The sequence below is a fragment of the Macrobrachium rosenbergii genome, chromosome 34 (genome assembly GCF_040412425.1).
Source record: "Macrobrachium rosenbergii isolate ZJJX-2024 chromosome 34, ASM4041242v1, whole genome shotgun sequence".
NCBI classification, from domain to species: Eukaryota; Metazoa; Arthropoda; class Malacostraca; order Decapoda; family Palaemonidae; genus Macrobrachium; species Macrobrachium rosenbergii.
This window is the reverse complement of record NC_089774.1, coordinates 11,338,633-11,361,412: the sequence shown is the minus strand read 5'-3', so window position 1 is coordinate 11,361,412 and position 22,780 is coordinate 11,338,633. Positions and strand designations below refer to the sequence as shown.

The 22,780-nt window shown below is 37.2% G+C and overlaps 1 protein-coding gene across 1 annotated transcript; it reads right to left on the bottom strand.

Moving 5' to 3' along the window:
* Window positions 1-1,516: 1,516 nt before the first annotated feature.
* Window positions 1,517-20,942, bottom strand: LOC136856209 (alpha-2-macroglobulin-like protein 1). Its single transcript, XM_067133912.1, has 29 exons — window positions 20,775-20,942; window positions 20,023-20,145; window positions 19,579-19,782; window positions 19,127-19,336; window positions 18,470-18,621; window positions 17,700-18,055; window positions 17,206-17,366; window positions 16,618-16,714; window positions 15,973-16,188; window positions 15,077-15,229; window positions 14,101-14,319; window positions 13,674-13,853; window positions 13,062-13,242; window positions 12,460-12,624; window positions 11,683-11,756; window positions 11,165-11,237; window positions 10,590-10,785; window positions 9,669-9,897; window positions 8,849-9,045; window positions 8,319-8,398; window positions 7,962-8,083; window positions 7,039-7,189; window positions 6,205-6,338; window positions 5,994-6,098; window positions 4,724-5,116; window positions 3,741-3,956; window positions 3,388-3,621; window positions 2,672-2,827; window positions 1,517-2,108 (listed from the first exon to the last, which is right to left on the bottom strand). The coding sequence occupies exons 1-29, from the start codon at window positions 20,822-20,824 to the stop codon at window positions 2,079-2,081; spliced, it is 4,857 nt and encodes a 1,618-aa protein (XP_066990013.1). The 5' UTR covers window positions 20,825-20,942; the 3' UTR covers window positions 1,517-2,078.
* Between the last annotated feature and the right edge of the window lie 1,838 nt (window positions 20,943-22,780).

Sequence of the window (22,780 nt, the reverse complement as noted above, 5' to 3'; positions counted from 1 at the left end):
ACATATCTAAACCCTTTGTCATTTAACTGCCCAGTTAAATTCATGCTGCCTGGTCTATAGAAGATATGGGTATTTATAGAACTTTGTCTATGGGTTTCGGTACAAGAATAGGTATAGATACAGCTTATGCCTAAGAATGTGGACAGTTTTAATATTTTTTGTGATTAGAGGGGTCTGAAATCATTTAGATTTGATCATTGTTAGAAAGTGAATATCTTCTATAAAAATTCTTTCTGGTCTATAGGAGGTATGGATATTTATAGAAGTTTTTCTAGGGATGTGGGTGCTAGAATAGGCAAGCCTTACGTCTAAAAATATCGACACAGAGTTTTGATATTCTTTAGGATAACAGTGTCAGAAATAATTTGTATGTTAAGTTAAAATAAATGTTTTTATTGTGCAAAATATAATAATAATAATAATAATAATAATAATAATAATAATAATAATAATAATAATAATAATAATAATAATAATATTCTCTTACTGAATATTCGCTCTAAATACAGGACACCATTACAGTTATTATTAAATTTAGGCTTTGGGTTCATAAAACTGTAATTTAGACTGTAATTTGAAAATTTGCAGTTGGTTGCAATATTACTGTAACCATGACATTCAGTAAAGCACAAGAATTATGATGATTAGTAACATTTGTGCAAAAAAAAACATTATCAATGATTCTGTATTAGGAGAGAGAGAGAGAGAGAGAGAGAGAGAGAGAGAGAGAGAGAGAGAGAGAGAGAGAGAGAGAGAGATAGATTTTCAAAATTGTATTAAATGACTTTTGAAAACAAATGTATATTATTATATTCTAGGAAAGAAGGCATGCTTTTTTTTGGAGAGAGAGAGAGAGAGAGAGAGAGAGAGAGAGAGAGAGAGAGAGAGAGAGTAAAGAAACATGTTTAGGGAACGTATTGACCGTTTGAACATCTGTTTCAGAGGAAGATTGAGCAATAACAAGAGGAAGTAGGTAGAAATAAATAATTAGATTATTATTTTAATTACCTTCCAAAAGAATGGATTATGGACTTTCAATAGACGAGAATTCTCTCTCTCTCTCTCTCTCTCTCTCTCTCTCTCTCTCTCTCTAATAAAAACACTCCTTCTCTAGAATAATATATATATATATATATATATATATATATATATATATATATATATATATATATATATATATATAGATTCAGTTTGGTTTTGGGATATTTGCTGCTTCGATCCTTGTAACAAAATTGTTCAGAATACCCTCAACAGTTTTCTTCTACATCAAAGTAAAAAGTGGTCACATGTTTGCTTCTAATCCTACAAACATGGAGGCAAACGTGCCATTGGACAGTATATTTATAGGAAAAGTGTCTTGGAAACGGTTCCGTATGGAAAAAAGCACTTAAGGAATGCATATTAATAGAATAACTATGTGGTAAAAAGATTCTTCATAAAATGTCGAAAACACGTCAGACATCATTTGTTACAAGGTAAACCTAATACAATCTTTTGTAGGGAAGTCAAACACTTGTCAAATGCAAGTTGTTATATTGTAGAATCTACAGTGCACTTCTACGAAAACTATATAACAAACACACTGCATAGAAGACATAGATTCAGTGAGATGAGTTGGTCACACAATAATTATTTCGAATTTTGTTCATAGGAAACAAAACTACAATAATGTTTGATATTTATGGCTGCTCACAGTAACTGGGTAATTATATTCTTCCATATAATTCAATATAAATTATTAAGTTTGTTAAGCACTGAAGAAGCTTTGCAATAATTGTGGAGCTGAAATTAAATTTATCTGTTTCTGATCAATTTTTTTATATAAATGTCTCTTTTATAATCTATAAAGTCATGGAGATGAAAGGTTATCTGACAGAACTGTTTAAGTTATCAGTTTTCAATATCAGGATAAATTACTAAAGAAAATATGAAAAATATGCAAATCTAGTTTGGGTAAAATCACACAAACATTAACATCAACAGTTTACATTAAACCGATTCCAGTTTCCAGTCTTCCAGGATTCTTGATAACCAGGTGATAAAATCTAGAGTCTTCCAGCACATCCAGGGGCTTCACTTTAGCATCCTTGTCTGTCTGTCACGTATTGCTGGAAAGAAAAAGTTGCAATGTGTGGTGAAAGGAAGTATTCTAAACTTCACAATAAGGTTTTTTGACCAATAACTTCTTTAACTATCTAGTAACCTCTAAGTTACACGAACTGTACTCATAAGTATATATATATATATATATATATATATATATATATATATATATATATATATATATATATATATATATATATATATATATATATATATATATATATATATATATATAAACCAGGGATTGTAATCAGTTAAAATGGTAATAACTGTAGTTTTTCCTTAAAATCATTCTAACCTAACCTAACCACCTAACCTAACCTACAGTAGCCTGGGAAACCAGAAGTAGTTAGAGATAGCCTGGATGTATATTTAACCTTACAGTAATGTTACTTTTCATTACACTAAGCCTTAAGTTCTATAGCTTTGGGGCCTTGTGTGTTAGCTTGAATATCTATTTATTTATCTTTTTATATTATCAACATTCTCTGGTCCAATCTGACCTCGTTTTGACAGGCTATCATTGTGAAATTCAACTCTGCAAAAACAAAGGTGACCAATTACCCACCTGAGTGACTTTTTCCTTAGGGTCGTAGTAATCGTAAACAGAAACTGTCCCAGGCGAGGCATTGTCTACTCTCATCTCTGTCGTGGTGCCAAAAACGAGACACTTCTCGGATGACGTCACGGCATCCAGGTAGAGAGAGATCACTCCATCGTTCTCCTGAAGTGGGTGAGATTTCTGTTCAGTGGGTTTTGTTCGTTCTAGTGACTGGGGTTGGGTGTGCTTTTTTTTTTATTTTACTCTCAAAATCTTCTACTGCACTTTCAAGATGAGGTTTTTTGTCTCTCCTTAGCTGCTACCACACCTCAGGAGAGGTTTTTCTCCTTTCTTTTGCACCTGGGTGCTCCAAGTCTCCTTACTTAAAGAAATCAGCTGTGCAGGATTTTTTTATTCTCAAGAGTAATCTACCAAGTACAGTCTCAGTCATTTCTTGACTCCCAGAAGCTTCCTCCAGACTTCTGAATTGAGGTTTTTGTTCTTACTTCTGTGCTTGGGTACTATCAGTCTGTTCACTGAAAGTAACTAGATTGGCAGGTGCTCTATCATCAAGAGTGTTCTACCAACTACAATCCAACTACAACCTAAGTCATTGCATCCACACCAAGTACCACCTGGTCAACCAAACTCTGGAGGTCCTTCTCCTCAAAACACATACCTCATGGCGTTTGGTGAGTTTCTGACCAACCAAACTCTGGAGGTCCTTTCCCAAAAACACTTACCTCTTGGCGTTTGATGAGATTTTGGTCAACCAAACTCTGGAGATCGTTCTTGACAGCCGAGTATCCAGTTTCGAGGTCCACCTCGATGACCGCCATGTTGGATTTGCCATCTGGTAGGAGATAAGTGGCACAAATCTTCATGTTGTATTTTGTGCAGCTCAGCTTACTTGGCGTCACAGACAGCCTGAACGCGTTGCTCTTTTGCAGTTCGGGGACGTTGTATCTCTGGACAAGCTGTGAAATAATAATAATAATAATAATAATAATAATAATAATAATAATAATAATAATAATAATAATAATAATAATAATTATAATAATAGAACCATTTCTACAAACAACTCCACACTCACCATGACCAAAGCACAGCCTTCGCCTGTGGCTGTTCGACTGACATTGAAGGGTGGGGATTGGGTGATGTACTCAGTGTTCAGTAGAAGACGATTCTCCTCGTTCAGTGTGAAAGAGAGTGTCTGGTTACCTGCTTTAACTCCCAGGTTCATCGTTCCTTTGGGTGATGGGTATTTCTCGCTGAATGTGGCTAAGGACTGTAGGCCTATGACAGTGTCCTGGGGAAGATTTTATGAGAATTTCTCTTGACAAGTCCTCTTAAAGAAACCATTAATTCATCTGTTAATTTAGGCCATATACTTTTTTGTTATTCTTTTATTCTAAATATTATTATTAATTTAAATAAACCTATGATTCATCTATTAATTTAGTTCATATACTTTTTTATTATTATTTTTATTCTAAATTTTGTTATTATTTTTAATGATAGTCATTTTTCTAATTATTGATCAACTGGTCACATGTATTGAAAATTTACAAATGTTCGTGTTCACAGCCAAAAGAGGTCAACTGACTAATTGTGAAGCATAATTTCACAGACTACAATGTCTGTATGTGAAATCAAGAAGACAGATAGAAAAAATGCAAGCCAAATAAATAAAGCGGGTAAATATTTACAGACATAAACAGCCACTGACTATTACAGTATCACAGACAATTCACTGCTTTGAAATCCAGTATTTTTTTACCCTGATTTATTTATATTTATATTTATTTATTTATTAATTCATTAATCTATCTTTTTTCTAATAACTGATCTCTTCTTTCTGTATTCCATATTAGCTTCTGTAACTTCTTTCAAACGAACACTGTAATATTCTTTGGAAGCTTGAATTTCAAGTCAGTGGACCCAGTGAGGTTGACTTGTTCCATGTGAATGATGGTTTATCTTCTGAACAACAACAACAACAATAATAATAATAATAATAATAATAATAATAATAATAATAATAATAATAATAATAATAATAATAATAATACTCACCTGCGTTGACACAAAACCTCCCTGGCCATTCCTGTTGCTAGATATCAACTTGGCAAGCTTTGAGGCCTCGTCGACATAAGCATTCTGGTCCACTTTCATCATACCCAAGAGGGTATACCCAGCCGTCTCCACGAGAGTTGGCTGGTTCAGGGCTTCAGGGTCAGTCGTCAGGGCACTGTAGGCCTTGTCTATGATGCCCTTAGCTCGGCTGTCAGAGGCTAGGGCCAGGGCGTAGCCTATGAGGGCGTTTGTGTAGGGGTCAGTTTTGATGGTAGCCGTGATGCATTTGATGCCGTTGGTCACTGCCGTGGTGTTCTGGACCTTTCCAGATTCCAGCATTGCTATGAGGACGTAGGCTGTCATTGGCACTAGGGATTGGCCGTCTATGCCCCCCTGGAATATGGGTATAGATCAAATACCCTTTCGAGGCTCAACTCAAGAAATAATAGCTGTATTTCAGTGGCAGCTAGAGACAATTTCTTTCCTTGCAGCTGAGACTTCAGAAGTTCAAGCCAAGATGGTAGGCATAACTACCCTAATACAATTCTCCTATTTAATAATTCACTTACACTTTTATTTATTCGTTGATTGATTTGTTAATTTATCTGGTTTTTCTAATGAATGATCTCTTATTTCTGTATTTCCCATTGCATTCTATTGCATATTTCGAATGAACACCTTAATATTCTTTGGAAGCTTGAATTTCAAGTCAGTGGTCCTTGTGGTAGGGTTGTTCTATGTGAGTAGGGTTCATCTTCTGAATAATAATAATAATAATAATAATAATAATAATAATAATAATAATAATAATAATAATAATAATAATAATAATAATAATAATAATAATAATAATATTTCAAATGGCATCCATAAAAGTATGCAAGAAACAATTGTCAAAGCTTATCTCATATACCAAGATGGAAAACAATAGTTTTTGTCTAAGTTCCTGCATTCAAAAACTACACAATCTTATGGTGAGCAATTAGCTCTTTGGCAATACAATTTTTGAAGCACTGAGACTTATAATATTTACATTTTTAACCAGAATTCCTACATACAAAAGCTGCACAATCTCATGGTGAATATTTAGCTCTAGAAATAATACAATCTATGAAACACAAGCTCATAATTGGCACACTTTTAACCAGAATTCCTACATACAAAAGCTGCACAATCTTACGGTGAACAATTACCTCCTTGGCAATGCAATCTACAAAGCCCCAGGACCACAATTTTCATACAATTTCCACAAAATAAAACTCGAAATTACCAGGAGATCCTTGTGATGAACGGTTCCCTTGAGGGCAAAGCACCCATCCTTATCCTGGAGTCCTAGCAACCAGTCGGTGCTTGCTTTCAGCTCATTCTCGTCGACCTGGAATTCAAATTTGACTTTTAGTCCTTCAAACGAATCCTTCAGGCGAAGGCAAATGACAGGAATCCTTCACAAGAAGTCACAGGAACCTAATAGGAAAACCTACAGTGATGTACTCAGCAGCTTGGGCGAAGGACCGTAGGACGAAGGCTGTCAACAGGGTAGATCCTTCCGGATCGCTCTGGCCAAAAGCACTGTAGGACCCGTCCTTCCTCTTGTAGGTCAGTTCGCGCTGGTATCCTGCAATGTAAAGGAGTTTTAGGATCGTTTATTTGTAGGAATTTCGTCCTAACGAACGGGCAAAGTCTATAAAAGGCTAGAAAATCTATCAAAACAAGATTGAAAGTGGCACAGCATTTTTTATCTTATTTTTTAAAGTTAGGCCTATTCATTCTTCCCTACTTCACTTAGGTCTATAGGCCTGTGATAGACAAGGCCTTCAATTTGCTCAATATCTCTATTAGATTTAGGTCCATTCACTCTTTCTTCTTTTATTAGGCCTATAGGCCTATGATAGACAATGGTCCCATGTTGCTCAGTCACATGAGCTTCTGAGTAACATCATCTCTCTACTGTAGATATTATTTTGGACACTACGCTCTTTTGACGGGACTTCACGTCTCTACGGGGACTGTAGGCCTCTGCTTCCCTGGAAACAAGATAGCACAGGACAAGAAGAAAGGAAAAACTCTAGGAAAACTACACTACTTTTATTAGGCCTATAGGCCTATGACAGACAAAGAGCTCAGGTTTCCCAATTCAAATGAGCTTCTCTGTAAATCAGCCCTTTCCTGTAGATATTATTTAGCGTCCTAAATAATATCTCCGCGTCTGTTACAGTGACTGTAGGCCACTATACTAGAAGCTGAGACAGCACAGGACGGGAAGCAGTTGGAAAAACTCGAAAAAAAATTTAAAAAGCACTTTAAAAGTCCCTGACCAGCCTCCATATATCTCTTGGCATCCTGTTCCATCGTTGGGGTCAGCTGCCCAATGGCCTGCAGGTACCGAAGGACGTAAATATTCGGCGTAAAAGTAAGCATGTTCTGCTCTCCGCACCCGTAGGGCATGGCTATCAGGCTTCCCAAGTTCTGGAATGCGAACAAAGAGTTATGAATGAATCGGTTGTATTGACGTGGGTGAGTTTGTGAATGGGAAGCGAGGTTCTGTTGAATGGAGAGTTCGAGTATTGTAAGACAGGAGTATGGTGAGATTGTATTAGGTTTACAAATAGATAAATTAATAATAGTATTGATAATAATTCTAATAATAAGTGAGTATGGTGAATCAGTGTGAGATTTACACTATAAATTAATAATAATAATAATAATAATAATAATAATAATAATAATAATAATAATAATAATAATAATAATAATAATAATAATAATTTTAACGATGACAATAATATTCTCTTTAACAGAATTAATTTTATATTGAGTCTATCTTTCGGTGGTCTCGGTATAATGCTGTATGACCCGCGGCCCATGAAACTTTAACCACGGGTCGGTGGTGGTCTATCCTATATCGTTGCCAGATGCACGATCATGGCTAACATTAACCATAAATAAAATAAAAACTACTGAGGCTAGAGGGCTGCAATTTGGTATGTTTGATGACTGGAGGGTGGATGATCAACATACCAATTTGCAGCCCTCTAGCCTCAGTGGATTTTTTAAGATCTGGGGCGGATAGAAAAAGTGGGGATAAAAAATAGTGCGGACAGAATATAGTGTGGACGGACAGATAAAGCCGGCACAATAGTTTCCTTTACAGTGACCAAATATTGCCAAATATTAACTTGGAAATATATGTAGTCCTGAGATGACAGAATTTAGCAGGAATAATAATAATCAGACTTACTTCCAGCGTCGGTCCCATGATATCTTTCGTGGCACTGACGAAAATCCTCTGGGAGTCTGGGACAATTCCCCCTGGGGTCGTGATTGACCAAGGGTCAAGGGTACCCTGTGGTTGGCCATTAGCTGTCGAGGTTGTAAGAAAATATATGAATATTTTTCCCTCATAGCAAAGGTTTCTTCATAGAAACATAACTTTCTTTGTGTGGTATACTGAAATCATTTCTGTGGTCAAACACTAAACTTTAAAGGGTATCCAAGTGTCCTTATGCAGCCCAGGCTAGATGAAAGCATATGTCAGCCATCTATGAGTGTCCTGAAATGAGATTCACATTCTCCAATAAACAGTAAACATTCTTACCTAAGCAGAAGTAATCACTTTCCACCCTTTCCAACGTCACGCCTTCGAATTTCACTCTCAAGGGTTTGATGACTGTGTCACTGGAAAGAAAAAACATATATTCAAGTCTCTAGACTTAGATACAAGGGTAACTTTCAGTTTTAAGACATCAGATGCAATATTTGTTTATCTATAGACACGTCAAAATGATCCGGATAGGCCTAAGTGGGCTAGTGATCTAGGCGTAAGTGTGCTAGTGATCTAGCTAGGTCTAGTGGGCTAGTTAACCTTTCGCGACACTTAAGAAGACACTAGACGCATAATATTTTATCCATAGGTGCGTAAAAATGATCTAGCTAGGCCTAAGTAGGATAGTTATAACCTATCGTGACAAGTTGAGAAACATCTTTGTTTCCTAAACTTGAAGACAGCAACCTAGTCTCAACAAGGCCCATATGATTACACTGATTACACTCATAATCCTAAGTCTAACAACTGCTCCTGCTAATATGCTTCTTCTTCTTCTTTGTAGAACTGATGAAAGAACTGACCTCTTCACCAAGGTCGTGGTACTACTGCACTGAGTGTTCAGCCTGTTCACGGCAGCCGTGAAAGTGAGATTGACATCTCCTACTGCAGAAGGCGTTACGATAAACTCCGCCACCCCCTTGTCGTTGGTCTTAACGCAGAGGTCAGCTGACTTGGTTGAAGCCGTGTAGTTGCTGCTGTCTTGGAGAGTAACTGTTACCTGTGGTGAGACAGAAATGCTCAGGCAGGGCTTAAGAAAGGGCGTGAGAATCCTGTGGTCTCAAAGGCGTCATCATATAGCATTTATCCATGGCTCCTTACCTCAAAGAATCCTTCAGGAGACAGTTCTGTGTCCTAGAGAACACCAGAGATCTGGTTCACTAATGACTAACACAGCATGTTCAGTAAATCATCTTAGGCCTACGTTCAGTTTACCCAGTGACTGGAATACCTTTTACACCAATTACTATCAATCTAAGATTCCAGGACTTTCTGGTAGTGTTATCTACAGTCTGTGAAGACTAGAAGACTCCACAGATTTTTCTTGTCTGTTATTTAAGACTGCGATGTCCTGTTGAAAGTAACTAATCTTGTTGTCAATGAAGGACTGGAAAATACTCAGAATTCAACTAGAAAACCCTATGTTTAGTAAACAAGGACTGGAAGACAGCCTAGGCTAATCTAACAGTTAATTTAGAACTGGAAGGTAACGTAGGCTAACCTTCCAGTCAATTTTGGACTTGAAGACAAGGTAGGCTAACCTTCCAGTCAATTCTGAACTGGAAAAACAACCTGAACTAACCTTCCAGTCAATTTTGAACTGGAAACCCCCTGGAAACTTACTGGCAAAGTCTCATTCTGGTAATTGAAGAGCGAGACCTTCACTGGAACGTTTTCTCCTCTTCTGGAAATTGCAGGCATCGTCAGATCCAGGAAAAATGGCGTGAAGGTGGTGACGGTTGCATAGGGGCTTAGGCCTAAGCCTTTTTCTGGATGGGAGCACACAGCTTCGCCCACCCACTCTGTGATGGTGTCTGGTAGCTCCAGGTCTTCTTTGCTCTGTCCACCGTCACTGTGATGGAAAGTGGAGTGGTTACTTTTACTGGTAGACTGATAGATTAAGAGGATATATTTTTCCTGGAAGAGACGAGTAGAAAGTTAAATGATTAGATTTACTGATAGATTAAGAGGCTGTATTTCTCCTGGAAGAGACTCCAGCAAGGCTATATATCACTGACATAATTAAGCTTCTAGAGGAAGGTGGAAGAGATACTGAGAGACATAAAACAAACAAACAAGCATGAAAGATAGTAGACTTATAGACATCAGGGTCTCTTCAACACAGGCAACCTGAAAACTCAAGGAAGAAACAACAGTACAGGTTCAGAGAGTGTCAACTTTTCTCTTCAACACAGGCAGCCTGAAAACTCAAGGAAAAACAACAGTGCAGGTTCAGAGAGTGTCAAATTTCCTCTTCAACACAGGCAGTCTGAAAACTCAAGGAAAAACAACAGTACAGGTTCAGGGAGTGTCAACTTTTCTCTTCAACACAGGCAGCCTGAAAACTCAAGGAAAAACAACAGTGCAGGTTCAGAGAGTGTCAACTTTTCCCATCAACACAGGCAGCCTTTTGGCTCAAGGAAAAACAACAGTAGAAGTACAGAGAGTGTCTACTTTTCCCTTCAACACAGGCAGCCTGGAGACACAAGGAAAAACATCAGTGAGAGAGTAAAGAGTGTCTATTTTTCAGCCATTATCACTCACCCTACGACCACCATCTGCCACAACCAGGTTTCTGGGAAGTAATCCCTTGATTCTCCACCAGCGTCAACTATGTTGCCCGCTGCGTCGGTGGCCTGAGATCCACTTTCAGTAGCTGCAATTGCACCACCAGCAGCACCAGGAGGAGGACCACCAGGAGCGTCAGGAGCACCAAGAGGACCACCAGCGGCAGCAATACCTGGCGGACGAAAGCCGTTAAAATATGAACCGTAGTCTGGAAAGAAACATCAGTGAGATTTCTGGTTGGGAGAACTGCAGAAGAAGAAGAGTGTCAGGAGTCTGAAACCTCTATCAACAAAGGGTAGTTGATATTCTGCTGTGTAGACTCTTCAAGAAAGCTGTAGAGAATTATTGTTATTCCTTACTATTTACAGAAAATGAATTATGAACATCAAGATTTTAGAATATTCATTTCTTGCATGAAAGCCATTTGTAAATGTCAGTTAACCCTTCCCATCATATCTGAGACACATTGTCTCAGAAACTGTCTCAGCCAAGACGTCTGAGAACAATGGATGTCCAAGAAATAGAAAAGTAAAAAAGAATTTTAATATTACCTCCTCCAAAACTGTAAGATCGACAAGGTCTAGTCTCCACCGTCAGATCTGTCAAGACGAGTAACCCAGTGTCCTGTCAGATAGACAGGGAATTAAGTCCATAAATAGACAGGTAGTAAGTCCATAATGTACAGAAGTTATGAAGTATATTATTACAAACCCAAAAAAAACTGACACTATAATATTTTTAAAAGATTTGAAAATTATATCTATTTTGGATTCAGAACATAACTGGAATGGGTAATCAAGTGACTGATTATATATATACATATATATATATATATATACATAAATTCAATAACAAGACATTTAAACAGGATGGTACCAGACGATGGGGACAGAAAGTCCTGGAAAACCTGACTTTTTTTCCTTTAATAAAAATCTCTGCTAGATACCAGTCTTTTTGAATGAGGTCCTGTTATTAATTGTATTTGGAAGTGATAGAGTTTTATATATATGTTTTATATATATATTTATTTATTTATATATACAGTATATCTGAGGCTCAGTTTACTTACACCAAACGCCTGAATGGCATCAACATCAGAGCTGTAGTAATATGGATACATGACGGATCTTGGAACCAAAGGAGCTTAGAACAGAAAATCATTATATTAAGATTCATAAACATCATTTATCCATTCATTATAGTCATTATAAATATTAATATCAGATTCATGACAAGTGTGTATTCATATGGTGCGTCTGGATGTACAAAAATCAGGAAATATTCAACTTCTGAGTAACTTTGTTGTTTAATAGCTAAATGTTTCAGTCATTTAAGTATGGAATTTATTTTATCAATAAATAATAGCATTGGGTCTTTGAATAAAGGCAAATTAAGAATTTGTTAGGTGGGGGCAGACCCACCTGTCGAATTTTCACTGAACATACAATGGTTTGTTAATGGCATAGATAAAAGGTAATGATAACAGATAAAATATTATTGATAATATATGGTTTCATGATAACTTGTTAATATATATATATATATATATATATATATATATATATATATATATATATATATATATATATATATATATATACTAAAATGAAGATTATAATGATAAAAGTAAGTATTCATAGCCATAAATAGACCACTATGATAGATTTAACTTAACTTAACCTAACCTAACCTAACTTAAACTGAAAGCTTCTCCTTGACCTGTACTGACTAATCAGTGAGACACCTATACAAAAATTTAACTTTGACTAAGTTGATACCTTTCATCATTTCACTCCAGTTTAAAAGTTTCAACATTTCACTCCATCAAATTTAACATTTTACTCACCAACGTTTCCATAGTTGTTAGTTCCATAGCAATACTCTTGCGTGTTGATTTGCATATTTTCGTAGGTGGATATCTTGGCCTGGGCCAGAACTCCAAAAATGGCAGAGTTTGTCAGCCTGTCAGGCTGATCTCTGGACAAAATTTCCACGCTTCTGTCAACCACACCTGGAATGAGATTTGTTTTCAAGTGAGGCTCGTTTCAGCATTTATATAAATAAATAAATAACAATACCTCGGTGTATTTTAATCTGAGGTGCCTGAAAACGTATGTAAATTGAATAATACTTTGGCTGAGACTAATATGAATCTCTTCTAAAAATCATGAAAGTAGACAACAGTTCTGCTCACTCAGTTTAATGTGAGGCTCTCCTTAGCATTTGAAAGTGAGCAATTCATAAGATTCATTTGGTATAGCTTGATTATCATGAAGAGGCTTCATTTTTCTCAAAAGCTTGAGGTAGTGACTGAGGGCCTGTCAATAAGATGTTTGGTATAAGTAGGAATGGATACCTTACCAATCTCCTGATCTAGAAAGTGAAGTCATTTTACCAGCCAGTCTGTATCAGAAGTAGAATTACAAAATGATTATCTGATCAACTCACCAATACCACAGACAGACTTGGGGGTGGCAGAAAGGGTCAATGTCACAGGATCCTTTGGCTCAGGAGTCGCCTTGGGGGACGAAAAGGCCAGAGTGGTGGGGTTGTTGAGACACTGTTCGGCTTTCACTTCTCCAGACGTCGAGACGACTTCTCCATCGTCCCTCACGTACCACATCAGTACCTGAGTTAAGGTGGTGCAATAGATTTATGCTTTGGGAATAGTTCTTGGTCCCTATGATTCGAAAAACTGACAGCAAGGTATTCACTAAGGCTGAGAACTACATCAAAACTACAACATGATTTGGGACTCAGGTGGGGCCTCTTTACAGTCAACTTTGAAGTGAGTTTTGGTCAGAACATCAGCCGTCTCCAACTCTGATCTTGAATTGTAGTTAAATTGTTCTGTCCTCACGCCTGGTTCAAGAATTTGAAAGCCAAGGTATCCAGCAAGGGTGGGAATTTAATCAAGCCTACAACACAACTTAGGACTCAGATGGGGCCCCTCTGACAATCAGCTCTGGAGTGGATTTTACCCTATATTTGTCCCGTTTATCAAATAAGTGAACAATACACAACGTACAACATTCCGTAAGCTAGATACTCTTCACTCACTTTGAGGTCAGACAAGGGGCTGGTTTTCACAGGAACCTTGACGACAAAACTCCCCCTGACAAGCCCAGCGTCAATGCTGCCCTCTGGTTTAATGAGTTTCGACTGGTCTATAGGCAGAGGGGAGGCTGTGAGGTCGTATTCCTTGACTTCAGTCCACAGGACCTGGTCTGCTGACACCAGCTGAGAGAGTTGAGCAGGGAGACACGTTTGAGTTAGTGTAGGACCATGAGAGGTTGCCAGTAGATGTTGGCATCTGCACCACAAGCCCTATTAGTCTAAGACCACTGTTCAAGCACTTATTGTAATGGCATGAGAGATTAGCAGTAGATATTGGCATCTGCACCACATGCCCTATTAGTCTAGGACCACTGTTCAAGCACTCAACTACTGTAGCAAAGAATAAGTCACTCAGGAGCACGCTACGTACCTGTGTTCTCATCAGTGCTTTGGAAGTCCCATTGCTGACAAAGAATACAGGGACGTCAATAGCCCCGTTTTGAGCATCACATTTCAAGGCCTCCGAGGGCATCTCGATTTGGAGACTGGAGCGTGTGGGAGAGTAATAAGACATAGGCCCGTCATAAAAGCTTGATGAATAGAGGTAACCCAGCGGTCCGTTCTCTCGCTCAGGCTCGGTTGGTTTCACCTGATGAAGAAATGAAAGTGAATCTGGTGTATTTGAGGTTGGACCAACTGCTTTTGCAAGTTCTTTGGCTCTGATTGACAGATTTTAGATGTTCATTCACTTTTCCAGAACTCTCATGCTCTACCCACTGAGTTTCATCAATCAAGAGACCCACTCTGAGAGAGGCACTCTTTTACGTAACTCACTTCACCAAGAGGAGTTGCACTTATCAGTTAGGCCAGTATCGTCTACAGAGCTTAAAAATTCAGTTAGCTAACTCTGTAACTCTGCTTTTCATAAAGTTATGGGCTTTACGTAGGACATTATTATTTAACTGTCTGACTAACCTTCAAAGATTTCCTTGTTTATACCTAATGACTGGACTGTCTTCTTTTTTCAGATCTCCTAGGCTCTCATGAAAAGCACACTAATTAACTGAGATCTTTTCTTCTTCTCTTCCAGAAATGGGTGACTTAACCAAAAGAGAGATTATTTAACCAACTCATTTCTGGCCTATCTGAGGAATGTCTCCCAAGAAGTTAATTTCATTCAAGAACTATGCAAACCAGGTGAGTAGATATCTTCTCTAACCTTCTATGTCCAACAAAAAGCACCCAGAAATAGCCAAATGCATTTAGAATCTTTTTCAGACAAAGCATGAAACATATTTTCCCATCACAGCCAGAAAAATGGGAGAAAATCAACTGGTAGTGATTATAATTGAAACAGTATTTAGTTAGGCACTCAAATAATTAAAAAATCTGCTGCACGTACTTACCACGATCTGCTTATTGTCTCTCAAGACATTGGAAGGAACGAGAACATCAATGATTCCAGTGTCATCCAGAGTAATATTCTTGCAGGCACTTCCAGCACAGACAGACATCACTCTGCCTTTGATTGGTTTCCCATCTTCTCTTGTCACTTTTAACTGTCCATATAAAATTTCAGACTTAAAAGACAGCATGGAGTGAGCCTTTCACAAGATCATTTTGGTTCATTTTTACACTTTTTTATTCCTGGACCACATGCAGATATAATCACATATACTGTTGATAGCCTGTCCTTTCAATTACGGCTCTTCAAGTTATGCACCATTCAGCTTTCAGACTTGGAATATGGTAGAGGTTTAGCCTTTCACAAAATCATTTTGGTTTAGACATTCTGTTTTTATTCCTGAACTATATGCAGATATAATCACATATAGATGACCTGCCCCTTCAATTTGGACTCGTCAAATTATGTAACATTCATCTCAAACACATCCTAATCCATCCATATTCAGAACCTGAAGACTTTATTTTCCCTTGATATATATCAGGACCTGTATGGCTTCTGTGAGATAAATAATCATCAACCCAAGCTTGATTTCTACTAGAAAATATAATCATATTCAGAAGGAGACAAAGGGAATATGTCCGCCAAGTTCATCAAATTCTGTTGACACCTCAAGACGTACAGGTAACTCGCGCACAAACACACATGCGCAAATTGCTGCGAAGAAAGACGTAAACTCCTTCCAACTTTTGACAGAAGAAGAGTCTCCATTCAACCTTTCCTTAAAAGGATAAGTCCGGGTAACTCTAGCACAAACATGCACACAAATTACAACTAATAAAGAAGTAACCTCCTTCCACCTTTTGGCAGAAGAAGAGATTCTTCACTTATTCCTACCTTGAAAGGATAAGGAATCCCATCCCTGTAATACTTCTGGGGTGAAAGTCTTTCGAAAGAATAGATGTTGTAAATGATACCAATCGTCGTGCTAGCGTTCACTTCGGCCTGCGTACCCTCCTCGACGAATGTGGCTTTTGCCAGTAAATTAAAAACGTAGAAGTTACTGTTCAGATTTGTCAGCTGAATCTTGCTCTCCCAACAGCCATTGACGTCCTGGGTGTGACACAGAGATAGAAAGAGAAATAAAAAAACAGAAGTAGATGAGAATGGATGCTCAGGACCACACAGTCTTCAGAGTGGTCAGAGATAAAGAGTACATTAATTTTAGGAGCTAAGTTTAGCTTGGGTCAGGTATGAGTGAACAGACTAGCAATTTGAAAAGCTGTTGACTAAATGTAGAATTCTGACATTAAATGAATAAAATTTTGTATCTTCAGAGGACTCAGGACATAACAGATAAACACTTTGAATTATAAAATCTTATAAATTATCAAACAGTCATACATATTAGCTCTCAAAGAGCACTGCTTAATAAGCAGCTTGATTATTTTAACAAGTCTAAACATTTATTTATATTCCACTTATATATATCTACAACGCTTCTACTTTACTGCTGCAAGTTTCTAAAAATATAAAACTCACCGGTTTGGACGCAGAAAAGCCTTTATCCTCGCCAATATATCTCATCATTGTCACGTTGACAGTTGCTGCCCCTTTGACAGGTTCGCCAAATGTGTACCTGGAGGGAATAGCAGGTAAATTCCTAAGGAGAAATGTTATAAGAGTCAAGAAACTATGCATACTCCCACAGACACTAGGACGGTTCTGTGTTCGTCAGTGATGTAACTGACGACCGTTCAGTTTTATCAAGAAGGTGAAGAAGTAGAGTGCTTAATCTCAAAAGCAGTTATTGATCAGCTGTTTTCTTGGGTCAGTGAACTGCACTAGTCCTGCATAAACCCCCAACCTGCCCCAAACCAATTCCCTATTACTCTGTATGCCTGCATAAACCCCCAACCTGCCCCAAACCAATTCCCTATTACTCTGTATGCCTCTTTCCACGTCCCATTTAGGGACCATAGTTTTGGTCTTCACTGTGACTACATTGTTATGCCCTTATACTCTTTTGTTAAGGTTTATAACCTGTGTTACCTATGTATATCTACATTGTCTTATCACATAAAACATTGCAGCACCTTCTTTTTCAAGTACAACTTTGACATTCCATACTTTGCGCAAACGGTGAATGGGATCTCGGTTGCAGTAGCCAACACAGAACTTGGTGTGTCAAGAGTTACGGTAAACCTCGGCAGTACGTAGGGCTTGACTTTGAACGTTTGAGAAGTCACCTCCACCAACCCTGTAGCATTTACTTTGATTTCATATTCACCCTGGAAAGGTTGAAAATATTAGTAAAGAAATTTAATCCCCACAGTTGGATTTAAGCTTATGGCAAGCTACAGTTTATTATCAAACAGGACAGAAAATTGTTTCAAAATCATTTGTTTTTGCCAACTCCAAAGTTTCTTGGGCAGATGATATACAGTAATTAAATTTTCAAAATCTCTCCACGAAGAGGTCTTGACATGTTGAAACAAATTCATGGCTGTCATAGTTTTCCTAAGATACAGTGCATCCAGTGATTACCTGCAGTTGAAATAAACAACAGACATAGAGTGATCAAATGGAAATCGTCCCAGGAAGAACAGTTTCCAAAAACAAACCTCCTCCACTTCATCAGCCAATTGGAAGCTGAGCTGCAAGAGCCCATCTGGATTGGCCACTTTCGTCCACTGGGCCAAACGGTTGCCAGTTGGAGACTGAATCCAGATGCTGTCAACTGGTTCGAATGAAACAGAGCCTTGACTTCCAGTCATGGTCAGGATTCGAAACTGTACCAGCTGGCCCGGAAGGTAGAGGTACTTGTCAGTTTGGACAAAGGTCCTGGAAATTCCAACGGTCAAAATCTGGTGCTGTTGCCGGACTTTCGTCTGCCCGACTGTGCCTGTTACGTTCAGGATGGCAGATTTAGCCAAGGTGCTCGGAACTTCCAGCTCGCCACAAGAGTAGCCATTGGCCACTGTAAAACAGAACAATTGAAAGGTTCATATTATTATTATTATTATTATCATTATTCAGAAGATGATGAACCCTATTCATATGAAACAAGCTCACCAAAGGGGCCATTGACTTGAGCACTATATTCTTTTTAAGCTTCTAGAATTTCAATAGGAAGAAAAAGAAGTTAAAGGGTAATATAGAAAGAAGAGATCTCACTTATGGAAAGGAAAAAATAAATTAATAAATCAATATATAAATAAAAATGTATTCATGTGCAGGGAGAATAGCACTAGGGTAGAATTCACCTACAGACATAAAGCCTTTGGAGACCTATCAAAAGACAGTTCATGACATTTATAAAGATTCTTTGTGATTAAATCACAAAACAAATAACAATTTCTAAAGAAAAATCAGTACATAGTTCCCCACTTACTTGTCCCCTGGACCTTGACTGATGAAGACTTCTGTGATTTGTCTGAAAGCAGGAATGTCAGGTCGACAGGCTCATTCTGTGAGGTACCAAAAACACAAAGAGGAACCTTGTGTCCTCTCACATACTTCCTCGCTGTTGTGATGAGGTAATCGCTGAAAATGAATGATATTTCTAATTAAGAAGTAGCAGATAATATTGAGGAACCAAAAACTCATGCCATAAGACATAAGTTTTAAAGACAAACAAGAAGTGGAGACTAACCACTGACATATATCTACCTAACAATCATTCTTGAAACTATTGTTTATATAGCACAGCTGAGAAAGTTATATAATTGTAAAGGCTACAAAAAACTTCTAAAAAGCTAAATACCCCAAAACCAATAAATTTGTAGGTAGGTGGTATTGAAAATTGGTCTTAACCTAAAGTCATTGCTGACAATGCCATGCTTATTACCAAATCACAAGTTAATTATGGATTCGTAATCATAGATGCAGTACTTGTCAAGGTCACTGAAACTAGGACAAGAGTCTTATTCCTCTCAAACACAATTTAATGTACACCCAGTCTTTCATTTACCATCCAACAACATATTTGCTCATGTACCATGAGGACCCCTTACAGCCAAACTTAACCAACTCCAAAACGACAACTTACTTAGTGCAGTCCCAATCGTGAGGACAGCACTCGTCAGCATACTTGAGCGGGCGGCAGCCTGGCGGTGGATCCTTACAGACAAGCGTTTTGCAGACCGCCTCAGGAGGGTTGTTCCCTTTCTTCGTGCACGTGCAGTTCTTACAAGGGTCTCTTATGGCTGTCCACACCTCATTAATGGCATAGTAGGTGCCATCTAGCTTACAGGTCGTGCTTCAAAGAGAAAAAAGAATTAGAAGCTGTGGTGGAATTAGAAAATGATGGTATGTAGCATGCAGATGCCAGAAAGTTAGAAGACCCAGAGCTCACTGAATGACATGAGGCTAGAGAAGAGTTTAGGTCTGCAGAAGATAATGAACAGGAAGGACATGAATGAAGGGATTTCAGAAGCCATTTGGACAACGTAATGTTCGTGCAGACGATGATAGTAAATTAGGTACTCCTGCCGGACTTACTTAGCGCAGTCGAACTCTTCGCAGCATTTATCCTGCGGTTTGCCGAGCGACACACAGTCCTTGTGCGGTGCTCCTGAGCAGTAGGTAGACTCGTAGCAGCTAGAAACTGCGCCCTGTTCCGAATACGAACAATAGCAAGTGTAGCACTTCTTAGGCTCATATGACTGGCCAATTTCAAACACAACGTCACCTTCTCGGCAGTTCCTGTTGGTAGACATATGGATTATGTTTTTCTACCTCACAGCTGTGAGCTCAACTTTCGTTCGACCTGATGTAGAAAGGCCTGCAAAAAATCTATATACATTCATTGTCATCTTCAACCCTTTCAGCTGCTGAATCAGACAAAACAATTCAATGTGACTTAACAGTGTTAGAGTATGCTTAGCAAAACAGTTAATAATCCAAACATTTAGCTAAAATCAGATATCAAAGTTCAATAATCACCTTGAAAGATTCCCACAGATATATCTCGTACAGCAACCATCATAATATTCGGTACAATTCTCCTCGGCTGGTTTTGCTGGACACTGGATAAAGCAAGGTCCGGATATCGCTCCAAAGGCACTACTGAAATTGGATTAAGGAGAAATAAAATAAGAAAATGTTGAGGTTGAGTAAAACATTACAGTTGGGTGAATTCAAATCAAGATTTGCTATATTTACTGAAAAATTTTGCAAGATTTTCAATAAATATAACTGTATTACGCATGAATGTTGAAACATAACCTTCCAAGGGTCTTCAGAGGATAAATTTAAGGAGTGTGTTTAAGAATATTGTTTATACAATTTTTTTGGTAAATGATTGCCTTTCTATAAGAATTTTAGGCAGTGATAAAGAAAGTATAGATTTAGTTTAACGAACTCCAAGAATATGAGCCAATGATAAACTTGCTTTGAATGACTGCTCCTGAGATCAGCACTTCAGTATAGATTTAATCTGGGAGTAATGGCCTGTATATGACAGTTCAAATACTGACAGTAAACTAAATCTACAGTTGTTCTTTGTTGGATATTTGGTACAATGTTACGCAGTTCACATGCCTGTCAGGTAGGGGCAGAAGACAGCCTGGAAGTCGAGGTTTCACTGTATATATACATTATCGTGAAATTCTAAACATGGTCATAAAACTCCATGAACCATTAGTACTCGTATGTGTTAAATCATGAGCCTAGAATATAAAACCGTCATTATTTACTCTCCTGGTGCCGCTTGTCCTACGCCGCCACCACCACTGACTGTAGGCATCGCAGTTGGACCTTTCTTAGTTGTGGTTTCAGGCTTCGGAGTGGTCAAGTCCCCAGTCTCTGTTTTAAGAGGGATTCAGAATTGTCTGAATTATTTTTTATCAAATCTCTGGTTTGCCTAGTCTGAAAGGTGGTGCCTGATTGGTAGATTTCTTTCTTATGTACTGAGAAACTGTTGGGAACTTGGGAACTTTAGAAGGTGCAATTGAATTTGTCAGTTTATCAAAAATTATTTTGAACTATTGGTGCACCTGGGAACTTGGGAAGGTGCTATAGAATTTGTCAAATTTTTTAAAACATTATTTTGAACTGTTGGTGCACCTTGGAACCTAAAAAGGTACCACTGAATTTATCGAATCTTTTAAAACATTATTTTGAACTATTTGTGCAACTGGGAACTTGGGAAGGTACCACTGAATTTGTCAAAGCTTTTAAAACATTGTTTTGAACTATTGGTGCACCTGGAAACTTGGGAAATTACCACTGAATTTGTCAAAGTTGTTAAAAAATCATTTTGAACTATTGGTGCACTTGAGAACGTACCACTGAATTTGTCAAAATTTTAAAAGAATTATTTGGTATGTAATCAAAGTTGTTGGTACATATATAATTATTTTCATGCAGGTAACATCTTAAGAAAATATTCAACTTATCATTATACTCATAACTTCAAATTTCTTCTAATAGAAAACTTAATTTACTTCATGTGAATTAAAATCTATTTTTATACACAAGTTCAATACTTTTACAAATGGAATTCAAAAAACTAATATTTTTACTGTAAAAACAATTAGCCTTGCATGAGATTAATGATAAATTTAAGTAGCACTTCATAAAGTAATCAAATATATCTTTTTAGCACTTAAAACTATTACATACATATATATATACATATATATATATATATATATATATATATATATATATATATATATATATATATATATATATATATATTATATAACTCTAACAGGCAGTACTAATTACACCGACCTCAAAATTAGCTCTATTATCAAACATAACTAATTCTATTAAATACTGGGAATTGTTGTCAGACACTACAAATTACCTTAATACTGAGAAGTGTGTTGTCAGTCATGACAAATCACATTAACAATGATAACTTGTCAGATATGACAGATTACATTAATACTGAGAGATGTTGTCAGTCACGATAAATTACATTAATAAGGAGTTGTCAGACACTAATAATTATATTAATAAGGTGTTGTCAGACAATTAATTACATTACTAAGGTGTTGTCAGAACATAATTAATTACATTAATAAGGTGTTGTCAGACACTAATAATTATATCAATAAGGTGTCGTCAGGACATAATTACATTAATGAGGTGTTATCAGACATAATTAATTACATTAATAAGGTGTTGTCAGACATAATTAATTACATTAATAAGGTGTTGTCAGACACTAATAATGACACCAATAAGGTGTTGTCAGACACTGATAATTACATTAATAAGGTGTTGTCAGACACTAATAATTACATTAATATGGTGTTGTCAGACACTAATAATCACATTACTAAGGTGTTGTCAGACTAATAATGACATCAATAAGGTGTTGTCAGACACTAATAATCACATTACTAAGGTGTTGTCAGACATAACTAAAATTGACTAATTACTAATAACTTTTTAAGCCTGACAGGGATAGAACAAAACCAGTCGTGTGGCTAAATGCAAGAGAGTTAAGAGGAATCAGAAGACTCAAGTACAGTGAGATGACACAGCACAGGGCAGACCCATCTGCTATTTTTTTTTTTTTTTTTTTTGTAACCATTAGATTATTTTGACACCTTAAATTAGGACTCATATCAATGGACATAAGTTTGTGATTATAGTTGTAATGATAATTCAGAATGTAATTATAATTATTTATCGTAAATATAATTATGTTAAATTATACACTATGATAATAATGGTTATGATAATA

Excerpts from the sequence above, each read along its gene's own strand:
- LOC136856209 (XM_067133912.1), bottom strand. The coding sequence starts at position 20,824 with ATGCCTACAGTCAGTGGTGGTGGCGGCGTAGGACAAGCGGCACCAGGA. Across the intron at positions 18,056-18,469 it reads AGTCAAGGTCCAGGGGACAA|TGGCCAATGGCTACTCTTGT; the intron begins GTAAGTGGGGAA and ends TCTGTTTTACAG. Across the intron at positions 2,828-3,387 it reads ATCTCATCAAACGCCAAGAG|GAGAACGATGGAGTGATCTC; the intron begins GTAAGTGTTTTT and ends CACCCACTTCAG.